This window comes from Chlamydotis macqueenii, chromosome 7, assembly GCF_036417535.1.
Source record: "Chlamydotis macqueenii isolate bChlMac1 chromosome 7, bChlMac1.mat, whole genome shotgun sequence".
NCBI classification, from domain to species: domain Eukaryota; kingdom Metazoa; phylum Chordata; class Aves; order Otidiformes; family Otididae; genus Chlamydotis; species Chlamydotis macqueenii.
The window spans coordinates 18,526,633-18,551,263 of NC_141562.1; the positions used below are offsets into that span (position 1 = coordinate 18,526,633).

The 24,631-nt window shown below is 59.6% G+C and overlaps 1 protein-coding gene across 2 annotated transcripts in view; it reads right to left on the bottom strand.

Annotated features, from left to right (window-relative positions):
• The window catches only part of PSD (pleckstrin and Sec7 domain containing), a 46,614-nt gene that overhangs the window by 2,959 nt on the left and 19,024 nt on the right, over positions 1 to 24,631 (bottom strand). For both annotated transcript variants that reach the window (XM_086751802.1, XM_086751803.1), the window contains 11 exons: positions 23,839 to 24,282; positions 15,198 to 15,392; positions 14,637 to 14,717; positions 13,970 to 14,082; positions 13,126 to 13,184; positions 12,550 to 12,639; positions 3,633 to 3,676; positions 2,168 to 2,346; positions 1,296 to 1,366; positions 605 to 762; positions 121 to 265 (listed from right to left, as the gene is read on the bottom strand). In XM_086751802.1, coding sequence (XP_086607928.1) covers positions 121 to 265; positions 605 to 762; positions 1,296 to 1,366; positions 2,168 to 2,346; positions 3,633 to 3,676; positions 12,550 to 12,639; positions 13,126 to 13,184; positions 13,970 to 14,082; positions 14,637 to 14,717; positions 15,198 to 15,392; positions 23,839 to 24,282 — 1,579 coding nt within the window. The remainder of the gene's footprint in view (positions 1 to 120; positions 266 to 604; positions 763 to 1,295; positions 1,367 to 2,167; positions 2,347 to 3,632; positions 3,677 to 12,549; positions 12,640 to 13,125; positions 13,185 to 13,969; positions 14,083 to 14,636; positions 14,718 to 15,197; positions 15,393 to 23,838; positions 24,283 to 24,631) is intronic.

Here is a 24,631-nt window from a genome sequence, read left to right on the forward strand (position 1 = left end):
GGCCATGCTCCCTCAGCCCTGCACCCCACTGGCAGGCAGCTGGGCTGCGGCACCACATGGGTCCCTCCACAGGGGACACTGCCACCAGCAAACTTGGGGGTCCCTCACACCATGGCCCACCTGGGACAGCCTGGTGCAGGAGCTGGGCAGCAGCGGGCGGCTGAACTTCTTCTGGGAGCCAATGGCCGCAGGGAAGGGGGGCGCGGAGAACATGGCTGCCACCACATTGATGCGCGTGATCCATGAGTGCATCTGTTCTGGGTTCCTGGGGAGAAAAGCCAAACCGCAGACAGGCTCTAAGCACTGTCCATGTCACAGGCAGAAGGATCTACCCTGCAGATGAGATCCAGGTCCCCCAGGCCTGGCCCTGGCCAGCCAGGGCACCTGGGGCTCTGCCCCCAGAAACATGGGCCATGGCACGCCCATTGAGGTTGGGAGGAGTCAGGCAAAGCACAACACTGGCACTGGATCCCCTTCCCTCCAGAAAGGGCCAGGACAGGAGAGAATGAGGTGGCCCTAAGCCTCATCCCACCCTCCGCTCCAGTCAGACAAGCCCCTGTGTGCCCAGTGGGGGGCCTAGCCAGTGTTCCTGGAGGAGACTCACTGTGCTTGGAAGAGGAAGACCCTCCAGTCAGCTGTCCTGAGGTAGAAGACGTTGGGTCGCTTGCTGTAGTCAGATGCCCGCGTGGCAAGTGAATGGTGGATGCTAATAGCGTTCTTCAGCTCCTCTTCCACCAGTGCCTTCCCAGGCTTATACTCCTCCTGCAAGTCACAGGGCGTTTCACAGCCGGCATAGGGATGCACCCCACCATGACTCAGCTCTACAAGGCCGTGGGGACCATGCTGGCAGTGGTGGGGCTTGGAGATCACCCTCCAGCTCACGCTACACCCACGGGGAGAGGCTGCACCACTCGGGTGCGTGGGCTTGGCAAGAGCAGCACGATGGCTGTTCCTGGTGTGTGCCTCCAAGAGACAGGACGTGCAGCCCAACCTACCCCAGGGCAAAGGGCCTGGTGCCTCCTCGCTGCCCAGCCCAGCCCAGCCTCCGCACACAGGGCCCTCGGTCAGCAGCTGCTTTCACTGCCCCAGCCATGCCTGAGCACCCCAGGAACGGGAATGCCACCAACTACCAAAGCACTGGCTCGAGCTGGCATGGCGTCCGGGTAGTACAGGCTTTGTGATGCCATGTGCTGGAGCCCCTGTCTTGCTGCTGCAGGGACTGCTGTGACCTCCCCCCCAGACTGGGGACAATCCCACTTCGTACCATGGATGCAGGCGGCCCCGCTGCTGCCTACCTTCTGCAGGTAGAGAATCATTCCCTTCAGAATGGCGTTGAAGGGCTTCCAGCCGCGCTTCCCCCGGGGTGCTGCCAGGGAGGAGAGAGCAGGCCAGACATCAGCCTCGCCGCTGAGCTGGGGGAAGGCATCACCCCCCCATCCTCCCCCAGCCAGCCCTGCCACGACGCACGTCACCCCGCCCCGGGGACGGGCAGCACGCCAGGATTGTCCCCGCGCACCTGAGCCCGTGCCGGCCGCATGGCTGGCAGATGGTGCTGCTGGCAGGGGGGCCGCCTGCCGCCTCCCGGGGCCAGCGCCGCTGCACTCCTCGCCTCACCACCCGCCTCGCCTCACCGCCTGTGCTCGGCTTCACCGCTGCCTCCCCACCCGAGGCGGTGCTGCCCGCCAGGTAACGCCGGTTTCAGAGGGCGGCTGCATCTAATCAGATCAAGGCGGCATTAGGCAGCCAGGGCTTAGAGGGGATTTTTGCAGTGGAAACAGGGAACGTGTCTGGCAGCACCCAACCAGAGGCAGCCCGCCGTGTGGCTCGTTAGCAGCACCGAAGGACACCTTCCTTCATCCCCGCCGCCATCCCTTTGCATCCTTTGCTTCTCAGGGCCGCAGACAGGGCCTGCACTGCCCACTGCTGTCTCAGCCTCTGCCCAGCCCTGATGGTGAGGGCAGATGGGTAGGGAGAGGCTCTCAGGCTCCCCAGCCTGGGGGCTGAATTATGGCTGGCACAGCCAGACACACACGGGGCTGATGCTGGAGGCTGGCGTGATGCTACAGCCAAACTTCATGTAGTGACTCCTATCCTGCTCCCCATTAGGGCTTCTGGAGCTCACTGGTGTCCCCTGGCCCCAAGTCAAGGGGCCCCCCCAGGCACCTACTTTTCTTGCAGTCAGGATCAGCATGGATCTTGCGCACTAACAGTCCGTGCTTGTAGATGGCAATGCTGGAATCTTGGGAGAAGTCCAGAAAGGGGTTACTGCAGCTGCTGATGCGCTTGATGGATTTTGGGTTGGGGTCTGCCAGCTCCGAGAGGGACTTCCTCAGCTCCTCCTCATCTCTGCCAGGCAGATTTGGTTGGAGAAAGGGTTTGTTACCTTGCTGGGGGCAGCAAATACCAAGCCTCCCACTTGCCAGTGACACAGGCCTGGCTTCTGAAAGGGAGGCAGGAGCTGCAGAGCAGGCTGAGCAGTCTCCCATCGCCACTGGAGAGCATCCCAAACCCAGCCATGCCTCTGTGCCCCTGCCCCTCTAGGCTGGCAGCCAAGGTGCTGCCTGGCCCTTCAAAAGACAAGGCATGGAGGTGTCTGCTGCCAGCTCAGGGTGGAGCCCTGCCCGCCCCAGGGAGCAAGGAGCCTTTGCAGAAATGGCTGGGACTGATGCCGGCCAGACCCATGAGCCAAGCGCCACAGAGGAGCAGCACCCTGGGGCTTGGCACTACTGCAGCCCCCCGGCCCATGATGTACAGGCTCGCAGGTCCCCAGCTGACAGGAGAGAGGGTCTAAAAGGGGAAACACCCCTGAAGAGAGACCCAGGCTGTGGTCCCCATGCCTTCTGGGCAGCAGCTGGACTGTGGGGCTCAGAGGCACCAGCAAAGGGGTGTGGAGAGCCTGCGGCTGAGAGGCCTTCAGCAGCACCAGTGTGGGTGGGCAGGACGCAGGCAGCCCCGGCCGCAGGAGCGGGGAGGCCCCCGCTCGCACTCTCCCTCCAGGTCATGGTCCCTCGCACTGCAGGCAGGGTGCATGGGTGTCGCTCCCCCCGCCCGACAGGAAGATGTGGGAGCCCAGAGCTGCTGCCTCCCCCCTCCCTCAGACCCGCTCGCTGCTAATTAAACCCCTCAGCATCTGCCGGCGTCTCCATGGCAGCAGCCCGGGTGCATTGGCTCAGCGCTGGCGGTACCGCCGGGCTGATTAATCCCCGCAGCGCGGGCGCTGCCGCTCCTGCTGCTGGAGATGGCAGCTGTGGGCGAAGGTGCAGGCACTCTGTGGGGCCCCGGCACAACCACGGCATCCCCCAGAGCCTGCCCACTCCCACCCCGGGCATGGCCACAGTGGCAGGAAAGCAACGCCAAAGCTGTGGGGAGCTGGCCTCCAGCAGCCTTCCCCCAGCGTGCCGGGAAAGGGGTCCCCATTGAGGTGCTGAGAGCAGCCAGTGGTACAATGCCACCGCAGCTCTCCAGGCACCCCCATCTCATCCCACATCCTCACAGCCTTGCAGCATCACGGCTGATGGGAGCTGTGGGGCAGGGCGATGCTCCGGCTGGGAGGGTGGCCCCCCACCATCAGCAGGGTGGCCCCGCTGCCCACCCCACACCAGGTGGCGGCATCCTCCGGGAGCAGTACTCACATGGCCCACTGCAGCTTCTCGTTCTTGATGGAGCCGTACAGCGTCTGCAGAGAGAAGAGTGGGGGTTCAGCAGGAGAGCAGTGCCAGGTCAGGGGAGCTGCAGGAGGCATGCCAGGCTGGCTGAGGGCCATGGGAGGTTACGGGAACCCCAGGCCAGTTCATCCTGGTCCAGCCCCGTCCTGGCTAGGCCAGCGGGCTGGTCTCCTTGCAGGGCTACAGGTACCTTCTCCTGGGCACCACGGGACCTGCAACCCCACGCACGCCCGGGGCATGGTGCTGGTGGTGGCCCTGGCTTTCTCCCCTCTCCACCCCTCCCCCTCTGCCTGTGACAGTGGCACGGAGTTAGCAGCATGACAGTGAGGTGTGCCGAACATTTCCAATCCCTTGGGAGAGTCACTTCTCCCTGCTCCAGGGTGTCCCAGGCTGGCCAAAAGAATGGCCTTCCAGAGGCCCAGACCCCAGGAGAGCAAGCCTTTGGGCCAGACTTCGATGGCACATGCCTGCATCCTGCTCGGCAGGACCTCAGCCTGCCCCAGCACCTCCAGCAGCTCCATGCATCGTGTACCACAGCCAGCAACCTCCCTACCATCGGCTGCCTGTCCTGGCCTGGCAGAGGCAGGCTCGTGGCAGCACCTGGTGCTCCACAGTGATGTGATGCTCCCATGGGAAGCTGCCCAGGAGGGAGGAGGCACCAGGCAGGGTGCTGGCCCTGGACTTGCAGGCACCAGCACACTGTCATTCATGAAGACCTCAAAGGACCTTGTGGCTGGTTGAGGCAGGACAGGCGCTTGCCTACCGCTGGGCTGCTGCTGCTCGGGCTGGCCGTGGTGTGTCCCTACCTCCTCCCCAGCACCCTGCCAAGCACCCTGTCCTCCCTGCCGGCCCAAACACCACCAACGTGAGCAAGGCAGGACCTGCTGCCTGCATGTCAGCACAAGAACAAACTGGGTCTGCCTGCAGCAGGATGCTCCAGGGCCCAACTCCCGAGTGTTTGTCTGGTCCGAGCTGGGCGCAAGCCAGAGGCACTCAACACGGCTCTGCAGCCAGGGAGGCTCCGGAGAGGGTTTCGACACAGCGCTCGCAGAGGGCTTTGGAGCAAGATCTGGAAGGCATCATCCTCGGAGGAAAATAACTGAGTCTCGCACAGGCTGTTCAGGCAGCTGTCAACATCCATCACTGGGCCGGAGACGGCTGCAGAGATTTTGCTGGTGGCTGAGAAAGTACAACTGCAGGGGCCCGGGAAAGCCAGCCAGCAGACAAGCCCCAGCGGTGTCTGGGGAAGGGACATCCATCTCTCCCCTGAGAGGTGCAGCGGCCAGGACAGAGCAGGGACGTGACTCCTCCCGCATTTCCCCATCAGGGAGACGCTGGCACAGCAACAGCTTGCTTGTCAGAGGAGGAAAGGGTTCACCCTGATCTAGGAGGCAGAAAGCGGGGTTCACTTGTCTCCTGGGAAGACAGGATGATCACAGCGGGGGTACGGCCTCAGTGCCTGACAGGAGATTAGACCCCGGCCCCATTTTCCAAGCCCAAGCACCAGAGGGGCAGGATGCCGGGGTGTGAGCAGGGGATACTTGCCAGTGGGCTGGCAGTGAGGTGGCCAGAGGAGCACAGGTTGCAAAGAGACCTAGAGAAGGGCCTGGGGGGAAAAAAAAACAACATAAAGTCCTGCAGAACATAACCTGGGAGCAGAGCAGAGGGAGAAGCAGGCATCTCAGAGCAATGTAGATGATAAGGAGTCGCCACGGGAAACAGAAGGGAAGGGATCTTACTCACTGCTAGGGACATAAACGAGAGATACTGAGAACCAACAGACACAAAAACAGTGGAAAACTCGGGACTGGGAACGGCAGAAAAGCTCCTCAGAAAGAGCGGGCAGAACAGGATGCGTGGCTCAGCTTCCACCCCGCCGAGTGGCAACGTAGAGAGAGGTCAGCTCCACACCCCAAGGAAGGGAGATGTGAGCCAACCAAGTGGCAACTTTGGAAGACAGGGTGAGGCGCCGCACCAGAGGGGACTGGCCCCCATCCCCGCGCGGGGCTTGCGGGAGGATTGCTGCTAAACGCCGAGTGAACAAGCTGATGTCAGAAGACGCTCGGGGAGTAATTCTGCATGGCACGGTGCCAGAGAACAGCCCAGCAGAGCACCGCGCCACAAAAATCTGGGCTCTGGGACTGTAGGCAAACACTTCAAAGGCTGAGATGCCTTACAATTTCAAAAGGCTCCAGCCACCCTGCTACAAAGCCCCAACAGCATCCCATAAGCCTGCCATGGGTAGGAGCCACCTCAGAGCCGGGGGGAGAGGGGACCACTCAGCACTTCTGCATGGGGGGACAGCGAGAGGCAAACGTGGGGGCTGGGGGACTGAGAGGGCAAAGCAAAGCTTTATGTCTACACTTAAATCCTGCCAAGACTCTGCTTGGCTAAACAGCACCCCCAGGCAACATCAATTTCAGGAACAAAGCTGGTGGACTCAGCCCAAGTCCTAGCTGAGAAGACACACTCCAGCCACAAAGCCTATCCCGCTTTTCTGGTCCGACGGCAGCACCACCACCCCTCAGCCCACTAAACTCCAGCCTCTTTGGAGCCCTTTCTCCCGGGAAAGCACCAGCGGTGCAGGCTCCTGAAGCCTAACTCACAACCACCACGTCGGCAGGCACCAGAGACACTGCCTTCACCACTCAGCAGGTCCCTCTCTCCAGGCTGTCTCTGCTCCCTGGATTCATTCCCCCGAACTGAAAGGACAGCACCTCTTGGCACCTCTGAACCTGCAAGCACCGCCCAAGAGAAAGCGGGGCACTGGCCCCATGCCGCCACGGCCGACCCTAAGCATGGTTGGGGTTTTTTTGTCATCGCTGGGTTATGAGCTCACTGCTGCAGCATGCCGGTCCAGGCAGCCAGCTCTGCCCTAGACATGCGCAACGCCGAAGAGACCTAGGAATATATTGTCCCAGTGGGATTTCTAACGGAATCAACAACATCTTTCTTTGGTGCCCTCCTTCCCGAAAGCGGGCTGAGAGGACACCCCGAATCCTGTTCTAGCAAATGGCTCCAGAAGGGGTGGGGGAGCCTGGGCCAGAAGCGGGTGGCTGTGATGCTCCAGCCCAGCCTGAGCACCATTCCTGCTGGGGATGGCCCCACAGAGGGGAGATGCAGGGCTGGTTTGGGGAGCCAGGCAGCAAGCTGGCCGGAACACAGCTTTGGCACAGAGGGGACTGCACCGAGGGCGGTAGCCCAGCACTCAAGAAACAGAGGAGAGTTAAGGCAGGAATTCAGGCATCCAGCAGAGGGTTTTAACCCTTTCTGGGGTGCTCTTTTAGGGATCATAACTCTTACGGACATGTCCTCTTTCCAGTCTGCTGGTTCCTGTGCCAAGCAACACAGTGCTCGGCTCTCAGCGCTGCAAGATGCCCCGTGCAGGTTGAGGCTCCCCTTCCTCCGGCCAGCCCTGTGACCAGCCACGGCTGCGTGACGTTCTGCAAGACGGACTGCAGGGAGGGCGCTTGGTGGCTGTGAGGTCTTTCTCCCTCTCTCCGTGCTTGGCAGCACTTCAGTAGGAGAGCTCAATGGCTGGCTTTCCCCAACTTCTCCTTAGCAAAATATCTTTCTCTACGCACAAAACTCTGACAGGTCCCCCATGCACCCAGACCCCCCAACTGCACAGATACGAACGGCACCACCAGATCAGGGACGTGTATCAGTGGGAACTGTACCTGTGTCAGGTCCCTTATTCACCCTCACAAGCCCCGCCCCCCCGCCCCTGCTGCCTGCCCAGCACGCACAACCCGTGCTCAAGAACAACTCATCACCTGGCATGCACCAACACTGCTGCGCATACCCCGAGTCCCCCCCTCCCCTCCACTGCAGAGGGGCTCCCATGTGCACACAGAGCAGAGTGACTCGGCAACAGACTTTTTTTCCCCCGTAGGATGGGCTGCCCCGGGGATAGTGTCCTGTGCATCAACCTTCTGCCCCACTGCAGGCAGCGACAGCGGGCAGCGGCGTATGGCTACCCACCCCGCCCTACACTTTTGACTCAACAACATCACAAGCCACACCAGCCTCTTTTAAAACGTTCCTTGCCCAGCCGGCTACCCACCCCCAGGACGGCAGACCCCTCTATCCTTCCCAGCACAGCAAGCGGCGACCCAGCATCTCCTTTCCAACTGCATCTTTCCATCCGAGTGCGTCACAACTTAATGCTGCCCCCAGACCGTACTGCGCTATGACAGCATCGCCGCTTGGCACGGCCCTGACGGCCCCGCTGCCCCGGTTTTGGCCACGGGGGCGGCTCTGGGGTACCCCTGCCCGCTTTGCCCCAGCCCGAGGGCTCTGCTCTCGCTGCCGCACCACAGGCAGGCACCGGGCCGGGGCGGGACGTGCCCGGGGACAGCTTGTTCGCTTCCCCCCGCCTAGGGCCGGTGCTGACATCTCCAAAACGGATGCCGGCTCACGGCGAGCAAGCTCAGGGCACTCAAAAGCCATGGGGCTTTTTTGTTTGTTTGATTTTCTTTTCCTTTTTTTTTTTTGTCCAGGCAGCCACTCCTCCCTCTCCCGCTCCGCTCGGCCGGGGCTGCGGCGCGGCCCCTCCGCTCCCCGCGCCGCCTCGGCGGGGCCGCACGGCTCAGCGCTGCCCTTGGCGGGGAGCCCGCCCAGCCGGCCACTCGGGCCGAGCCGGGGGCCAGTGATCCACACGGCTCCGTCCAGGATTCTTCTGGCGGCGATGTTTTCCAGCAAGCGTTGCTGCCGAGCCATCGGGAGCGGCGCAATGTCACGCAGGTCCTGCCGTGCTCCGGGGCGGGATGGGGGCGTCCGCCCGCCCGCATCCCCGCCGGGGCGCAGGGCGCTGCGCATCCCCCCGCCGCGCCTCACCCCCCCTGCATCCCCGCTCCCCCGGCCCGCCGCTTACCGGCTTCTTCTTGCGGCGGTTCTGGAGGCGGCTGACCACCAGGTCGGTGTAGAGCACCGGCTTGAGGGTGCGGGAGCGCTGGGGCCAGCCGTAGCAGAAGGTCTCCACGCCGCGGTAGTTGCGCCCGTAGCGCACCGAGCACATGGAGCGGGACCGCATGCGCCCCGCGCTGCTGTTGATGCTGTTGACGCCGATCATCGTGCCGGCGGCGGCGGGGGGGTGGGGGGGGTAGAGGGGAGGGGGCGGCGGGGTGCCCGGCGGCCCTGCCCGGCCCTGCCTGCCCTGCCTGCGCCGCCGCCGCCGCCTGTTGAAGCCGGGCCGGGCCGGGCAGGGCTCGGTGGCTGCTGCCCGACAGAGGCGGGGCCACGCCCCGCTCCGCCCCGCCAGCCCGCCGCAGCCAATGGCGGCCCGCGGAGCCGAGCCGGGCCGAGCCGAGCCGAACCGAGCCGAGCCGAACAGCGAGCGGAGCGGAGCGGTGGGGCCGGGCAGCCTTGCAGAAGGTACGGGGATCGGTGTGTAATTCAGGAGATGCGGCGAGCGGACAAGGGGGAATTTCCCACCCTGTCCTGGCTGCCTGGCACAGCGATCGCTGGGCAAAACATGGGAGGGAGGGGGCCGGGGCTGCCAGCACATCCCATGTGTGGGATGGGGGTCGAGGGGAGCCGAGGCAGACAGGGGCAGGGCAGCCCACCGCTCCCCGGGGAGACAGGCAAAAAACCAAAAACCCAGCCTGGGGGATTGGACTGAGTAAGCGTTCCTGTGATTATAGCTCCGGGGTGGGAGCTGGGGCTTTCTTCCCACACTGCTCATCACTTACCCGGCACTCCCAGCGGGTGAGCCCTGCAGTTGTGCCTCCAAGCTGGAAGGTGGGGGCCCATCCTACCTTCCTCCCCCCGGGACCCGACTGCATTGTCAGGCTTAATTCATTAACATCTGTGAGGTGTTCCAGCTCCTGGGCTGGAAGGCGGCAACCAATTTGGCTCACTCCTGCCATTGCTAAGCAGTGCTGGGGAGAAATGGGGCCTGGTTTGGCCCTACGGTGTTGGTACCAGCCAGCAAAGCAGAAGGTTAAGCTAAAAGACTAAGGAAGATGGGGAAGAGCTAAGGCTCCACCAGTCATGTAGAGGTCACATCCACATCTGACATAGACAACCAGCAACAGTGAGTGAAATCCCAGGGGGCCTGGGCTAAAATCACGCTGTTAAGAGAGGAGTAACATCTGAAGAGCTAACCAAAATACCACCAGCTCCAGGACATCCCACTTCACCTTCCTTGCGTCTGGGCAGCTGTCTTCATTTGGCCACTGGAGTTTGAGTCCAAGCCTGCAGACCCAGGCATCCTAGGGCACAGCATCATATGGGTTCTTATATCCCCAGCATGGCTCCCTGCCCCAGTGGGGAGGGCACCCAAGTTGGAAAGTTGGGCAGCTCTGCCTGTGGAGCACGAGTCTCCAGAAGAGCTTTCAGAGCCAGAGAAAAGGGTTTCCAGCAGTGGTAGCCGGGTGCTGGTAAGGCGTTGCTGCCTTAGCTCCAGCAGCAGTACTGCGCAGGGCACGGTAAGGCACTGCTAGTGAGGGGGACGTGGTGCTCAGCTGTGAAAGCACAAGCTTTCAAGTGTTTTTGTTTCTTCTGCATAAAACTAGGATTATTTACATGTATTATCTAGTAGCAGATAAAGTTCTTGTCTGACTTGAGTTGCCACCTGCTCTGAGGCATCACGCAGTGTTTGTCTTGGGACTCCCTGCAGCCAGGTGTGAGGGGAGTGCCCCAGCTCCCCCACAGATCTATTCCTGATGATGTCCCCAGAGTCACAGCGGATGGTGGCCTTGTGTCACCAGCAGCCACCTAGGTCCTGCCCTGCTGTCCCCGCTTGCCCAGTGGCAAGTGCTGTGGGTGGAGGCGACCTCAAGCCCTCCAGTTCTGAAGCCTGTGGGGCAGCAACCTGTGCTGTCTCCCCAGGCAGGCTTGAAAGAGAACCCAGGATCCTTCTTCTCTTCTGTTGGAGCTGCCCAAGATCCAACCCTGAGCTTTGGGAAGCTTCTGTGAAGCCTGCCAGCCCTTTCCCTCCCCTGTTGCCCTTAGGAAACGCGTGGGGTCCTGGAGCGCTAAAATTAGCGAGCCAGCTGTGTGGCACGCTTGCATAGAAGCCTTAGTCCCCAGGCACAGCCTGGCAGCCAGGTCTGAGAAGGAGGCAGCATCCTACTTGGGGTAACAGGACAAGTGCGGGCTACCACAGGGAGGGCAGTGGGAGAAGCTCCCCATTTTTCTGCCCCTGAGCCTGTGCAGGGACCCAAGCACCAAGCAGCTGAAAGCAGTGCGCAGAAGGATGTCTTCTCCACCTGAGCCTAGCAAAGGCTGCCCAGGAGAGGTACAGCCCCTTCAGGCACCTTTCCTTGCCAGCCACCTCCTCAGCGCAGGCCAACAGCTCTTTCCCCATCTCACCCGTCCTGGGACCCCGCTCCCCTTGCACATATAGGGGCTCCCTGAAGCGGAGCAGTGCTTCAGGTGAGGAGCAGGAGCTTGGCCCATGTGCGGTTCCTTGCCCTGTCTTTGCACCCCCTCCCCAGCACGGTTCCTGTACAGAGGCGGCGGAAAAGCGGCGGTGGGAAGCACCGCAGCTGCAGAGGGAACAGGCCATTTTTAGCAGAGCAGCCTCCCCGCTGCTGGGCTGCGGGCAGAGCTGTGTGGGGCTGTGCTGCAGCACTGCAGCCTCCCCCCGCTGCCTTACACCCTGTAAGGGTCTCACCCATGAGAGAAAGCCTGTCACTTCGTGGCACTTGTTCACTGCTCTATTTCCCACTGGCTGGGATATGATGAGGCAACTTGATCTTGCACGTTTAAACTGCTGGTAGTTTTGGCGGTGTTTAACAGGGATGCAGCGGTGCCTGAATTGCAGGTATCCAACTGTGAGGAGCCTGTGGAGCTTGATGCCCCAGGGTGCAGCAGCACTGCAGAGCAGGGGTTCAGGGTTCTCATTTTGGATATTTCTATTCCATTTTGGGTGCTTAAAACCTTTTCTGGAGCTGGGTTTAAAATTAGAGGAGAATTTTTCCTGAGTAACTCCTTTTACTGGTGAAGCGTGGGCTGAGAGGGAGGACAGCCCTATTGAGAGCTGCTGGTAACCCCTTAATGATGGGGTGAGTGACACAGCCAGGAATAGACCCACAGAGGCTGAAAAGGGAGCTCAGCTTTTCACCCTCCATTGCCTTTTTTCATCGACCACTTCCTCCCATCATGGTTCCAGCACCCTGTGGGAACCCAGTGAGTACTTCCCAACTGTACCGCTTCACCAACAGCAATGGTTTCTGCCCAGTAGGTCCCATGAGAGCTAATCCTATTCCCAGGGCCCAAGACGGGGAGACGGCAGCTCAGGAAACCCTCCTGAGAGCAGGCAATGCCAGAGGAGCACAGCAGTCTGAGGCGGAAGGTGCTCGCTGAACACTGCCCTCCCTGGCCAACCCCCATCGGCAACTGGGTCAGGCAGGGAGAAGGCAGGAGGCTGCCCGGTCACACCACTGTGGTGAGTTCCCAGCTGTGGGACTTCAGCCACCCTCCCCATCACCATGCCTTGCCCAAGTCACCAGAAATGTCCCCTCTGCCACCGAAGACGGCTCCAGTCCCAGGGCCTGGCCAAGGCTTTGCGCTCCGGCGCCCTGGAAGCCAGGAAGGGCTGAGTACCACGGGATCAACACCACAAAGCCTCTGGCTGCAGCTGGGCAAACCAACCCCTGCAAGTTGCCCCTACATGTGCCCCCTTGCCTGTGAGGCAGGCAGAGCAAGAACAGTGAGGGCATCAGAACCCCAGCTGGAGCTCTGGTGTCCTCCTGGGGGAACAGGGCAGCCCACGTTCCCCTCAGCAAGCCAGGAGGAAAGCTGCAGGCCAAGGAACCATTCCTGCATGAGGATGGACACATTCATTGCATCCCACATAGCCATCCATATGATCCCACCCAAAGTTCTTGCTTTTGCTCCTGCTGCTTGGCTGACCTTTGAGAGCGACCGAATTTACCTTGAGCAGCTCCTTGGGGAAGTCAGTGCCTCCGTTGAGCCCCTCCAAGTTGCCAATGAAGTCAGAGCAGGACATTCTCTTCCCAATGTTCTGGGGGAGCAAGGGGAGAGAAATGCAGGGGGTTATATTTGGGCCAGGGGCTTGGTGCTGCCCAGAGCAGGTCCCACAGCCCAGGAACAGACCCCCCATCTCTGCAGGGGAGGTCAGGGACCAGCCAGGTCTCAGGGAGGCTGCCAGCTTTGCCTAGACTTGAGGAGTCTTAAATAGCCTCCTTTTTCTAAGTTGGGTGCGACCTGCTCCTATGGCAGCTAATTTTGGAATCTCATTCCCACCCTCTCTCCCTGTCCACTTTCCTCATCTGTCGTAATCCCACCTCCACATCTTCCAGCTCAGCATGTCTCCTCCAGAGCCCCACTCTCTCCTTCGCCAGCTCCTTCTCCCACTCAGCCTTTCTCCTGTCTCCTCCCCAGACATGCTAGGGGTGACCAGCCCTCCCAGGGTCCCGTACCTGCAATTCAGGGTAGTGAGGACAGACAGGACAAGGGACAAATGGGGCCGACAGCAGCAGGGACTTACATGTCCATGCAGATCTGTGTTTAGCAGCATCAGGGCGCAGGTGAGGGTGTGGGCTCCATCTGCAGCACAAGCACAGGACAGGAATTAGAGCCCCTGGCTCGGCCCCGCAGCTGGTGCTTCAGCCGTTCGGCATCTCAGGCACGGGGGGCTCTGAGCCCCCAAGACAGCCCCAAGCCCGCTCCTCCCACCCCAGGCACACGGGGCACACAGCAGTCAGTGTGGTGCTGGCAGCACGCGGGTGAGCTGGTAGGAGGTCACTGAATTAAAAGCTGGTCCCAAACCTGAGCGTACAAACTCCCATCCAAGCCTGCAGCCCCTCCAGCCAGAGCTCCTAGCATGGCAAGGTGGGACCAGCACAGCCCTCTGCCAGCCTGCCCAAACCTCACCTGGTTCAGAACAGCCCAGAGCAGACCCAGCAAGTGAACACACACAGGAGAGGCGCAAAGACGTGAAACAGAACAAAGTGGGCGTCTGTGCTGCCCCAAGTGCCGGGCACCTGAGTTTTCTCACCTGGCTGTTCCCTGAGCCGAGGGTCTGAGAGCTGGGGTCTATTTGGTGAGGAGAGCCTTCTCTTGCCTCGTGTGCTAATCTGCTCAAGGTCAGAATTAAGGACGGATTGAGCCCTAATTATGCATGATCCAACTGGAGCAGGGTTTTTTTAAAAAAAAAATCTAAAGCATCTGTCATTTAAGGGAAATGACATCTCTGTAACTGGGGCTGTCTCCTAAGGCGTCAGTACAGGCTCTCAGCCTGCTCTCTGGTTTCAGTTTGCGCACTTTCACTGAGCTGATGAACGCATGGGCTCACTTGAAACACACACACATGCACACACATAGTTTCTTACCCTCTGAAGAAATGGCGTTGGGATTACACTCGTAATAGCGCTGGGAAAAATGAGCCAGCACTCGCTCTCGTTCTTGTGTCTCTCCCATCAAGGCCAGCTCCTTTAGAAAGGACCTGAAGAAGCAGCAGCAGCAGTGTTGGTCACACCTGAAGCCCACCAGTAGCTTCTCCAACCCACCTTGGGCAGGAGTGGAGCTGTGCTTTCTGGTCTGGAGACCCCTCTGTGTGCCAGATGAAGCCCTGCCATCGCACACCCCTCCCAACCTGCTGCAGGACTCCCCTCCAAGCTCACAGCACATAACCTCCTGGTGCATTGCAGAGACCTACAGCTGGCCCTGGGTACTACACTGGGGAAGGAGGTGGGGGTAACACTGAGATGGTCTGGACTCAAGGTCTGTAAAGCCAGTCCTAGGTGAACCTGGCTGCCACCCAACTGCACTGACTGGTGAGTTAAGACCAGGGATGCTCTTTTGCAGTTGTGTGGCTGAAAGACCACTTTGGGAAGCAATCCTCACCATATAAGAGGTAAGGGGATCTCCAGGTGGGAGCCGTGGGGTCTGTCTGCTCCTGCAGATCTCCGTGTGGGTGCGGAGCTGCGGAGGGCAGGGTCTGCTAGAACCCCACTTGGGTGGCCACCACACATACACGTACATGAACTCAGCGCTGACCTGAGAGCCTGGTCCAGGCTCATCCCCGTGAACACGAAGAACTTCAGATATTCCCCTGCCACCATCTTGCTGAACTCATTGCTGAAATAGAAAAGTGGGGGGAGCAAGAGTGGGATCAACCAGATCGTGGGGACAGCAAAAGCAACACAGGGGTGGGGTGGATTCCAGAAGGCTGGAAGCTCCCCAGGGCTGTGGGAAGCACGCTGGGGACAGAGACACTCCATACTCCCATGAAACTCACAGGAGTCACCCACAGATTGAATAGGAATACTATGTATTGTAAGAGAAACTGGAGAAGCTGGAACTGGAAGGGCTCAGGAGATTTTAGCTAGCCATTGCCTTGCCCCAACACCTTACTGAGGCATCCAAGATGCAGTCATGGTAGGAAGGTACCAAAACCTGGATGTCTCTTAGGTTTTAAGACCTAAGAGTGGGCTCTGGGGTCCTGCCAGCTATTCCCTGCCAGCCTGGTGCCCTGCAAGGGCAGCAGCTGCGGGTGCAACACGGGTGCAGGTGGGCCCCTCGCAGAATGGGCCATTCCTTGCAAATACCCACACGTACTTCTTCCCCAAGTGGCGGGCCACGTCTGCTTTTTTAAAGCCATCCAGGTTGTACAGCCTCTTGGCCAGGCGTTTGGCAGCCTCCAGGTCAGCCTTGTGCCCATTGGAGAGGGTGTCCGTGCTGCCCAGGGCCAGCTGCTCCACGCTGTCCATCTCTGAGTCCGAGTCCGAAACCAGGTGGCTCAGGGGGTGGTCACTGCAACGGGAAGAGACACTCCACATTAGCCTGCCTACAGGTCCGCTCCTTGTTCAGCTTCTCGGAAAATGCAGGTTGCTCACCCTGCTTTGGAGGCCAGGATGAACAACACTGGTTAAGAGGCACTCTGAGACCGGGTCTGGGAGCTAAGGGAAAGTTTAGGGATGCAGGTGGGGTGACAGGACAGCTCCCCTGACTGAAGACAGGACAAAGGCACCCAAACCCATGTCCAAACTGGATGTGGAGAAACAGGACAACTGCTCAAAAGTCCCCCACCCTGAGCCTGTGAAGCTGCACGTGTGGGCTCAGGCTCTGCCAAGTTCAGCCATAGCGGAGACTTGGAGCAGAAACGTGCACATCACATGCTGTCCTGCAGCTCTGCACTCATTTTTTAACCTGGACAAAGTCCTTGTGCTGCTCTCGAGCACAGTTTCTACCCACGACAAGACAACCGTAATTCTTTCGCTCGCCTTGCCCACCCACCGACTTCAAAGCACTTCACCGAAGAGAAAACAGAGGCAGAGAGGGCAAAGATGAAAGAAATCTCCCCGGCCTCCCAGCTCACCGCGGGGTGTAGTGCCTTCTTCAGGCTGCCCATCAGGCCTCAGCCCACCATGCCTTAAATGGCCACGTTGGGAGACGCTCTTGGCGTAGCCCCCGAAGCAGTCTGACTCAGCGGCACACAAGTTATCCCCAGCTAAAAGCTGGTTGAATCTAATCAACAACGAGCGCTAAGCAACTCTGACCTCGCCCAAATTTTCTGGCAGCCCTCGCAATGTTCCAGACTGATTTATTTTTAAAAGTCTCTAATTGACTTTTAAGAGGCCTGCTCTCCTGAGCCAATTACCCAGGCCAATCTCCTTGAGGCTCCGCTTCTTCCACAAAGGATAAGTCTCCCTGCCGCTCAGTGCTGCCTGTCCCAGGGGAGCCCTGCAAGGCGCTGACAGACTGCCCCGTGCCTCAGAGGGCTCTCAGGTGCCTTCGTCCCAGCTTCCCACCATCCCCAGCCGGTGCGCAGCTGGGGAAGCTGCTCTGCGCTCAAAGCCGGGGGCCAGACACTTCCCTGGTGAAAAGTGGCTCTGACATCCTGCACATCCCCGGGGAGATGCACTTGGCTCAGACCACCGCTGAGCTTGGCAGTGCCGGGTGGGGATTGTGGTAAGACCTGGATGGGTGGCCCAGGGCAGATCCATGCCCATTTGTCCCCAGCCCACCCCAGGGAGCCTGTCCATCACCCCATGCCACCCCGGTGGGAGCAGCCACAAGAATGGCCACAAGGTCACTGGGAGCTCACCAGCTCTGAGTTTGCCTGCTCTGGGGAACTACGCTGGGCAGGAGGCTTCCAGCATCACCGTCCACATCACCAGCATGCCCTGTCCTGCAGGCATCCCTCCCACCTGCCTAAAACCTCTCCTCCCAAAATAGGTTGGCTGTATCCAAAGGTGCCGCTGGCCTGGGCCCTGGTGCCCGCTGCCCTCCAGCTGTGCCCGGCTATGCCTGCACTGGCTGGCAGGGCCAAAGCCGCCCCGGGGAGCAGCCGGCAGCAGAACAGTGCTGGGCACACACCTCAGCCGCACTTTGGCTCTTCGTGTGGCCGCAGCTGCTGTGCCCTCAGCCAAGGACGGAGCTCAGAGGCTCTTTGCTTCCCAGCAGCAGAGGAGATGAATCCATCCCAGCAACTGGCACCTGCCAGCCGTGGGTTGTGGTGACCGTATTTTTCACTAAAACTCCATTTGCTATCACAGGAGCACAAGCACTGCCCCCTTCCCAACCCAGCAGCTCTAAGGCTGCTTTTCCAGCTACAAGCTGAGCTACAAAGCTCAAAGCCACCCCTCCACCACTCCCCATGCTACAACTGCAGCTCCAGAGCAAGCGGCTGCTCAGTCACCCTCTGAAGATCTTTTCATTCTTCTCAACCACCACCACTAAAAAAATCCTGATACCCTTCTGGACCTTGCCTGTCCCACCTGAGAGGTTGTTCTCCCTCACATGGACGATTCCTGGAGGCTCCTGGGGCAAATCTAGAGCTCGAGGCTCCCCCTGTGACCTCTCTTCCCAATCTGTGGTCCTCAGATTTCCTACCTAGTGCTGAGCCTCAAAAACCTCTCTTGTCCTTCAACATTTGCTTCTCCCTGCAGGCTCCCAACCCATGGCTGCAATTCTTGCCTTGCTTCTTGCAATGGGCATGCAGGGATCACAGTCTGGGTGTAAAAGCAGGTCTACCAGCGGGATCTACTCTCCCCTCCCTCACCAAGTCCCCATACTGATTTGGGGTTTTACATCAGCAAAGCATAACCTTGCTCTCAGGACAAGGCACTACCCAGCCATGCCATGAAACGAGTTTTCTTCCAACATGCAAGCCTGGATGTGGCCAGGCTTGGCCACTCTCATACTGTTAAAGATGGACCATCGGCCTTGATAGGCTGGGAGTGCCCCATTCGTGGCACCCATCTGCCACCACTCAAAGCCCCAGCTGGCTTGGAGAATGTGCAGCTTAAATAGAGAAAGCCAAGAGCCCAATCCTCAAGCAAATGGAGAACAGAGCAAAGAGACGTGTCCACGTCTGAGGCAACTGAGGTGACGCTAATTTCCTTGCCAATGAGCTAATGTCTCAGGGTGGGTTTTTTTAGTGTACTTTCTAAAGTGACATTTCAGTTTGGCTTGAAGAAACACTGAGATAATATTTTTTACATTAGATACGTTTTCAACTTGAGAACTGGCCCACACTTAAGGAATAAAGATCAAATTTGGTATTGTGCGAGTCTCCTCAGCGTGCCTCAAATGAGTCATCCCCGAGCAGACCCAGCGCTAGCTCATCCCTCTCCCTGCTGCCTGCCTAGGGCAGCCACTGCCGCCCCCAACGTCACTGGGAGCACAGGTCCCCCTGCCACCTCAGAGGTGTTTGCTAGGGAGCACAGGTCCCCAGTGCCTGTGTTGGCAGCAGCGAGGCACTTCTGAGGATCTCTGTGAGGAAAGGACCTGACCTAGCTCAGAGCTCGCCCCGGGACAGAGGCTCTTCACCCACCACCTCCCACCCCAGCTCAGCATGAGCACTGCCTTGTGCTCCCAGCGCTGGGGAGCTGCTGCAGGACCATGGTCCTGCTTGGGGCCAGCACACCACACACACTCCTTTTCCAGGGCCAGATGCTTCTCCAGGGCCCAAATGTTCCTTCTCACGGCCAGACGCCCCTTTCCTGGAGCCAGACCCTTGTCTTTCCCCAACATTCCTCCTCTGCCCAACTGCCTGGAGCCCAGCAGGAGAGACCGCAGCACCTTTCCCAGCTGCAATGCAGTGTGTCATTGCAGGAGCCCCAACGTCCTCTCCACCTTGCCACCACAAACTGAGCTCACCCAGCACCATGTTCTCTCCATGGCTGTCAGCAACCGGGAGCATATCTTCTCTCTTGGATGTGGGGCAGCCATAAGGCGCTTGCTCAGCAAAGCCTGCCCTGGAGGGCTGACCTCCAGCTCCTGGCCACCAGCAGGGATGTATCTGCATGGTGGGACCCTTCTCACACTGTACCTGCATGGTGGGACCCTCCTTGTACCAACACTCTGCTCCCCAGGAGCAGGGAAGGAGAGCCTGGGGACTGGCCAGACTGGGAGGCCATTGGTTACAGTTGGGGGTGCTAAGCTGAGCTCCTGGGTTGTCCAGGTCCTGACGGACACATTTCCAGGTGAGACAGCTGCTGTAGGAAACTCCAAACCTCCAACCACAATCCAAGTGCCACTTGCTCCCCACAGGAGCCTGGTTTGTATCCTGCACCATAAAGGGACAGGGCAGGGAGCCTGGTCCAAGTCCGTGAGGGACACGTGCATGGGGCAGAGCAGCACTCTGCCGTCGATTCCCGGTGACCCACATGCATGGCTAGATGCCCAGTGCCTCTGCCAAGCGAACCCAGACTGCCTAATGTTGCTGCTAAGAATGTACCAGACCGGATCTTTGGCTGAGCTAAATAAACGCAGCTCCCTCCATCGGTCTCAGCGGAGCGACTTTGATTTATGACAGCCAAGATCTGGGCTGGTTCATTCCTCGCAGAATTGAAGTTAGGGCTGGGAGGACACTTGAAGGTCATCCAGGCCAGCCTCCAACCACAGGCAGGGCTGGTCCTGCTTTCTGGCAGCTCTGGAGTCCAACCTGGTCCTCAAATCACGCAGACACAGCGGCGCCTGCCAGCGTTACTGCTGCCAGATCCAGGTAGGACCAAACTTTGGGCAGCTGTGCCCCTCCTCAGTCCTGTTTCTCTGCAGACTTCCAGAGCCTCCTCTGCAGCACCAGCCCTCTCTGGAGATGCCTGCCTGTCCTCCATCACCCCATCCCACCAGCCCCTCTTTGGGGGGCACAACCGCTCCTGCAGAGGACACGGGCTGACTCTGCAATCCCACCAAACAATTTCTGGCTTGTGCCTCATTTCTTGCTGTGCCAACGCTTGTGGGGACACCTCTTCATCCTGCACTCTAGCCTTGTCCATGTCCCGTGCTCCCACCCTGAACTATCCCTCCCATCTCTATCTCCATCTTTTCCTCATTGCCCTCCTTCCTCTGCTCAGCCCTCTCCCCTCACCCCAAATCCACCCCACAGGGCCCCAAACTGAGCACAGCCCTCACAACATCATCTCACCAGTTTGCCCAGTGCCACCTAGGAGCTCAGGCCAGCTAACAGACCTGCGCTGGCCTCGGGAAGGGGGCAGGGGAGGGGGGCACCAGCTCACTGACTGCTGCAGCAATAAGACACCTTATAAAGAAACGCAGCGGAGCTTATTGGCAGGGCCCGGGCACTCCAGCAGCCGCCGTCGCAGGATGAGGGTCTGGCTGCCGGCGCCTGTGCCTCCCACGCAGCCGCAGCCCCAGGGCTGAGCCCCCGCTCCTGCGAGGCTCCAGGCATGCTGCCCCTCACTCTGGTACCCGCCCTGCTTCACCAGGCCATTTGCAGCCCCCTTTCCTTCGCTTGCCCTTCTTTCTGTCCCACCTCAGGCGATGCCCTCAATTCTGTCCCGGCAGAGCCTGCCTGGCTCACCCCTCTCGGGGGTGGCATGGGGGCAAGTCACATCCCCTCTCTCCACTGGCACTTCTCACGGAGCGGCATGGCTGTGCCTGGGGCCACGCCTGGCTCTGGAGGAGTGGGACAGGGAAGGGAAGCTGGGCGGCTGGATTTCAGGGGGCTTGCACCCTCGGGGAGATGGAATTTGGTCATTTCCATCCCTCCGGGGCCGATGCCCTGCAACCTGCAGTGCCTGCCTGCGGGGTCGGCAGCCCTGGGCTGCCTGCGTATGGGCCTGCGGCCAGCGAGGTGACGCTCCGGGCTCCTACGCACACTCGGCAGCACAGAAAAGCCCAGGGATTTGCACCTGCAGCTGCAGAAGTCTGGCTGCCACTGCAGAAGTGACCTCCCTGCAGTCCCCAGGGCTGCCCCAGCTCCTGACCCATCTTGCCAGCACCACATTTGTCCCTGGCCAGCCCCGGAGGGACCCCCCAAAAGGAGGGGACAGACTGCTTTAACTGCAGCCCTCTGCCCAGCAAGAGCAGGGGACCTGCACACCATCACCTCCCGCCCAAACCGGGGCGATAACCTACTCACGCACTGGGGGTGCTGCCTTGGGGTGTCCTGCTGTGGAGGGGTGGGGGTTCCACACTGGGACCCTCGCTATTCAGCCACTGCTCCCTGCCGTTTTAGCCAAGGCCACCGGAGGAGGCGGAGGCATCCCAGCGCCCAAGGAGTCTGCACTTAGGCACACTCCCCATGCACAAGGTCAAGATAAAAGCGTGGTCTCAGACTATCGCATGCCGAGGGACGCTACAGCCTTGGTGTGAGCCACGAGGCTGCATGAACCAAGGCCGTGAGCCATGGGGCACACCACATCTCTCTGGCAATACAGGGGAGCATCACCGGCTTGGGGGCTCCTGCCACCGAGAGAGACAGAAAGTCACGGGCTGCAGGGCCATCCAGACACCAGCCATTGCAACAAATAACGTCAAAGGTTTCGGGGGCGCGAGAGGGATGGCCACAGGGCAGCACACATAGGGCTACACCCGTCACCACTCACCCCTCATGCCAAAGCCCTGCAGCCTGAGGTCACCTCCGCCAACCCTGAGGCAGACAGCCAGCGTAAAGCACCGCCCGCGCCACAGAGCCCCCCTGCCCAGGGTGCCCAGTCCACCTGAGCTGGTGGCAGTTGGTCTGCACTGCTTGTGACCATAGGTGGTGGCAAATCCACCTCTGGCCCTGCTGGCACGGGTGATGTTGCACTACGATGGCTGCAGACGTTCCTGAGAATCCTTCCCCAGCAATTTCCACTAAAGACCCCTTAATGGGAGGGTCACAGGGATACTCCCCACTCGAGCAGATCAGTCCTGCTAGGCACCAGGAGCCACTGACTCCAGCTCACGGGAACCTTTGAACAACCAGTCCAGACACTTCTTCAAACCGCTTGCAAAGCTTCAGCTTCATGGTCGGCTCCACTCAGAGTCTAGAAAGTTGGCAGCACCAGCGATGTGGAAAGAGTAAACTTCTTGAACCTCTCCCTTCCCAGAAAGCCCTGCCGCCTGAGGAGTGACCCTGCGGATGACGGGCTGTCTCAGCCCCCGGTACCCCACGCCTTCCCTGCTTCCCAGGCTAGCTCATGCCGCCAGTCCCAATCTGCCCTCCTCTCCAGCGCGTAAGACAGCAGATCCCAACCACAGCTACCTCCCTGTCTGCCACCGCCCACGGGGGCTGCGAGGGGAGGCTGTGCCACAGCCCAGTGCTGCTCTGCAACTTGAGCTCGGAGGGGAGGACAGCACTGCAGCGTCCTCGGCACTGCCGTCATGCTCTGTGCGCCATCGACTATAAACCCGCGAGGAAAAACCTCTGTTAAGCTGCCTCACGGCCGTTCCTGCTGCCGGCTGTGTTTCTGCACCCTCACACCTCCCGTGCTCCTGCGGCAGCTTTGCGGTGGTACGACGGCACCCTGTGGATGGTAAGTCAGATGCTGTCCTCGCGGATTCTCCGGGGTGCTATGTCGGTCCCTTGCCTTGGCAGAGGAGTAGGAAGCAATTCTTCCTGCAGAGAGCACTGATCACGGCTGGACACTGCCACCCTTCGCTGCCTTGTGTCTCTCGGACACCACCAGTTTTACTGTGCAAACCCTGCCTGGCCTCTGTGCCACCATGCCCCTGGCTTCAGTGTCCCAAAGAAAGGGAAGGCCTAACCTGGCGCCTCTCTGCCCCAAAATGCCCTTGGAGTGATCTAGGGACCACAGAGCAGACACGATACCCAACTCTCCTCTCCTGACTGCAGACACCAGAGAGGACACAGAACTCAGATCCCCACCGCAAGCTAAGCCTACAAGGATGGCACAGGTTGCAGCCAGAAATGACATAGGTTTGGTCTGCAGCAGACCAAACCCAAAAATATTTGGTGTGGAAAAGACCAAAGCTTAAAAAGCAGGCGAGGGATTCAGGAGGCTCTGGTATTGCACAGAAGATCACTGGGGAGAGAGACTTTGCAGGGAGGCAATGCAAACAAGAAAGTCAGTGCTGGCATGACTGAGACACCAAGTTCTCCAAGAGTCACCAGCTCTGCTCCTGAATCACTGGACCAGACCTGACATCCAGACCAGACCTGACCACACTCCAGACAAGTGCATCCTGGAAAAGATTAAGAATTAGGCCTGCCAAGCCGCCACATCACAAGTGCCTCAGCCCAAAACCTTGCTGGAAGAGGGTGGAGTGCAGGAAGGTAGTATCTCAGCCTGGATATGGTCTCACACAGGGTCAGGTTGGAAGTGGTGGGCCTGAGGTTCCCCAGCCACTCCATCAGAGATCTCCCCAGGCATGGGGCTGCTATCCTGAGCCCGGGTGCAGGCAGGCTCAGAGCAATGTACAGGGAGCCTCTGGTGGGCCGTGCTCATTTCTGCCCTCCGTCTCCCAACATACACAAGGCTGAGGAGGTTCAGGAGGCTGGGACAATAGGTACAAGACCATAGGACTCTTGCCCTCAAAAAACAGGAGGCTGCAACTCAGATGGTGGGGGACACAGCAGCATCAGGAAGTCTTGGCCTCCAGGAACAAAAGGCTGTTGAATTTCTACTGGTACTCAACTTCTGACTGGCCTCTCCCCACAGCCACCATAGATGTTGGATTGTCCTGCAACAGGAACCACCATGGGATTGAAGTCCTGGGACTCCCTGCTTGCTAGGCTGGAGGAAACCTCACAGCCCTCCAGCACCAACAAAGTTGGCAAGGATGAAAAAGGAAATGCGCTCCCACCAGCATGCCAACCACACACCACGGTGATCACAGGCCTGATCGGCCACTTCACAGAAAATCCAGCACACCCAGTCTTGACCCTTCCCCTCCTCCCTAGCAACACAGGTTACGCTGTGGCTGCAAAACAAGCCGCACAGGGTTAGACTCCACGTCGAGCCTTGGTGGCCCAGCTGGGCAGCAGGGAACTTCGGTCACTCACCTCATGTTGGAGGCCAAGGGAGTACCAAAGCTGTCCTCTGAGCGGCAAGGGCTGTGCCAAGCACCTTTCCTTCGTCTCCCCCGCTCCTCCTCCCTCTCTGTCCAGGGGGCATCTGTGGCTGAACTGGTCCCAGAGTCTGGCTCCAAGTGAGCCAGAGGAGCAAAGTTCTCCTCAATCAGCTTAGCGCTGTCTCGGATCTGTCCCTGTATTTCTGGGGTAAGGGTTGGGAGGTCAAAAGTGAAAAAGGTCCCGTGGGTGCGGGCTGGAGAGGAGAGGATGTCAATGGAGTCCAGACTGGTGTAAGATGTGCCTTTGGCTCGATGGGACTCCATGATGCTCTCAAAATGCTTGCTGAAAGAGTCCATGCCATCCTTGGAGAGGCTGTGCCCTAGAAGGAAGGGCACTGGAGACTTGAGCATACCCTGCGTGTCTTGGTCCCCGATCCTAGAGGGAAAGAAAGTGAGAAGAACTGGTCACTGAGGAGCAAGGGATCAAAGCCCTGAAACAAAAGCCCATGCGCAGCTCCAGAAGGAAACTGGGGAGGGCAGAAATCTCCTCTGAACATCTGTAGACCTCCAAGGAAACGCCTCGCCTGCCCAAGGCATCATGGGAAGAGGGATTGGGCTGGCCTCCCTCCAGACATATGCTTCTCCTTTAACGTGCCACAGACTTTTGTTCCTTTAGTGGCTCATCCTCATAAGAAGCTTATGAGATGGCTACTGCTCCCAGTCACTCGACTTGAGCTTAGATCCAACAAAGGGCTCAAGCACAGGAAGCAGGATGTGGTTCAGCT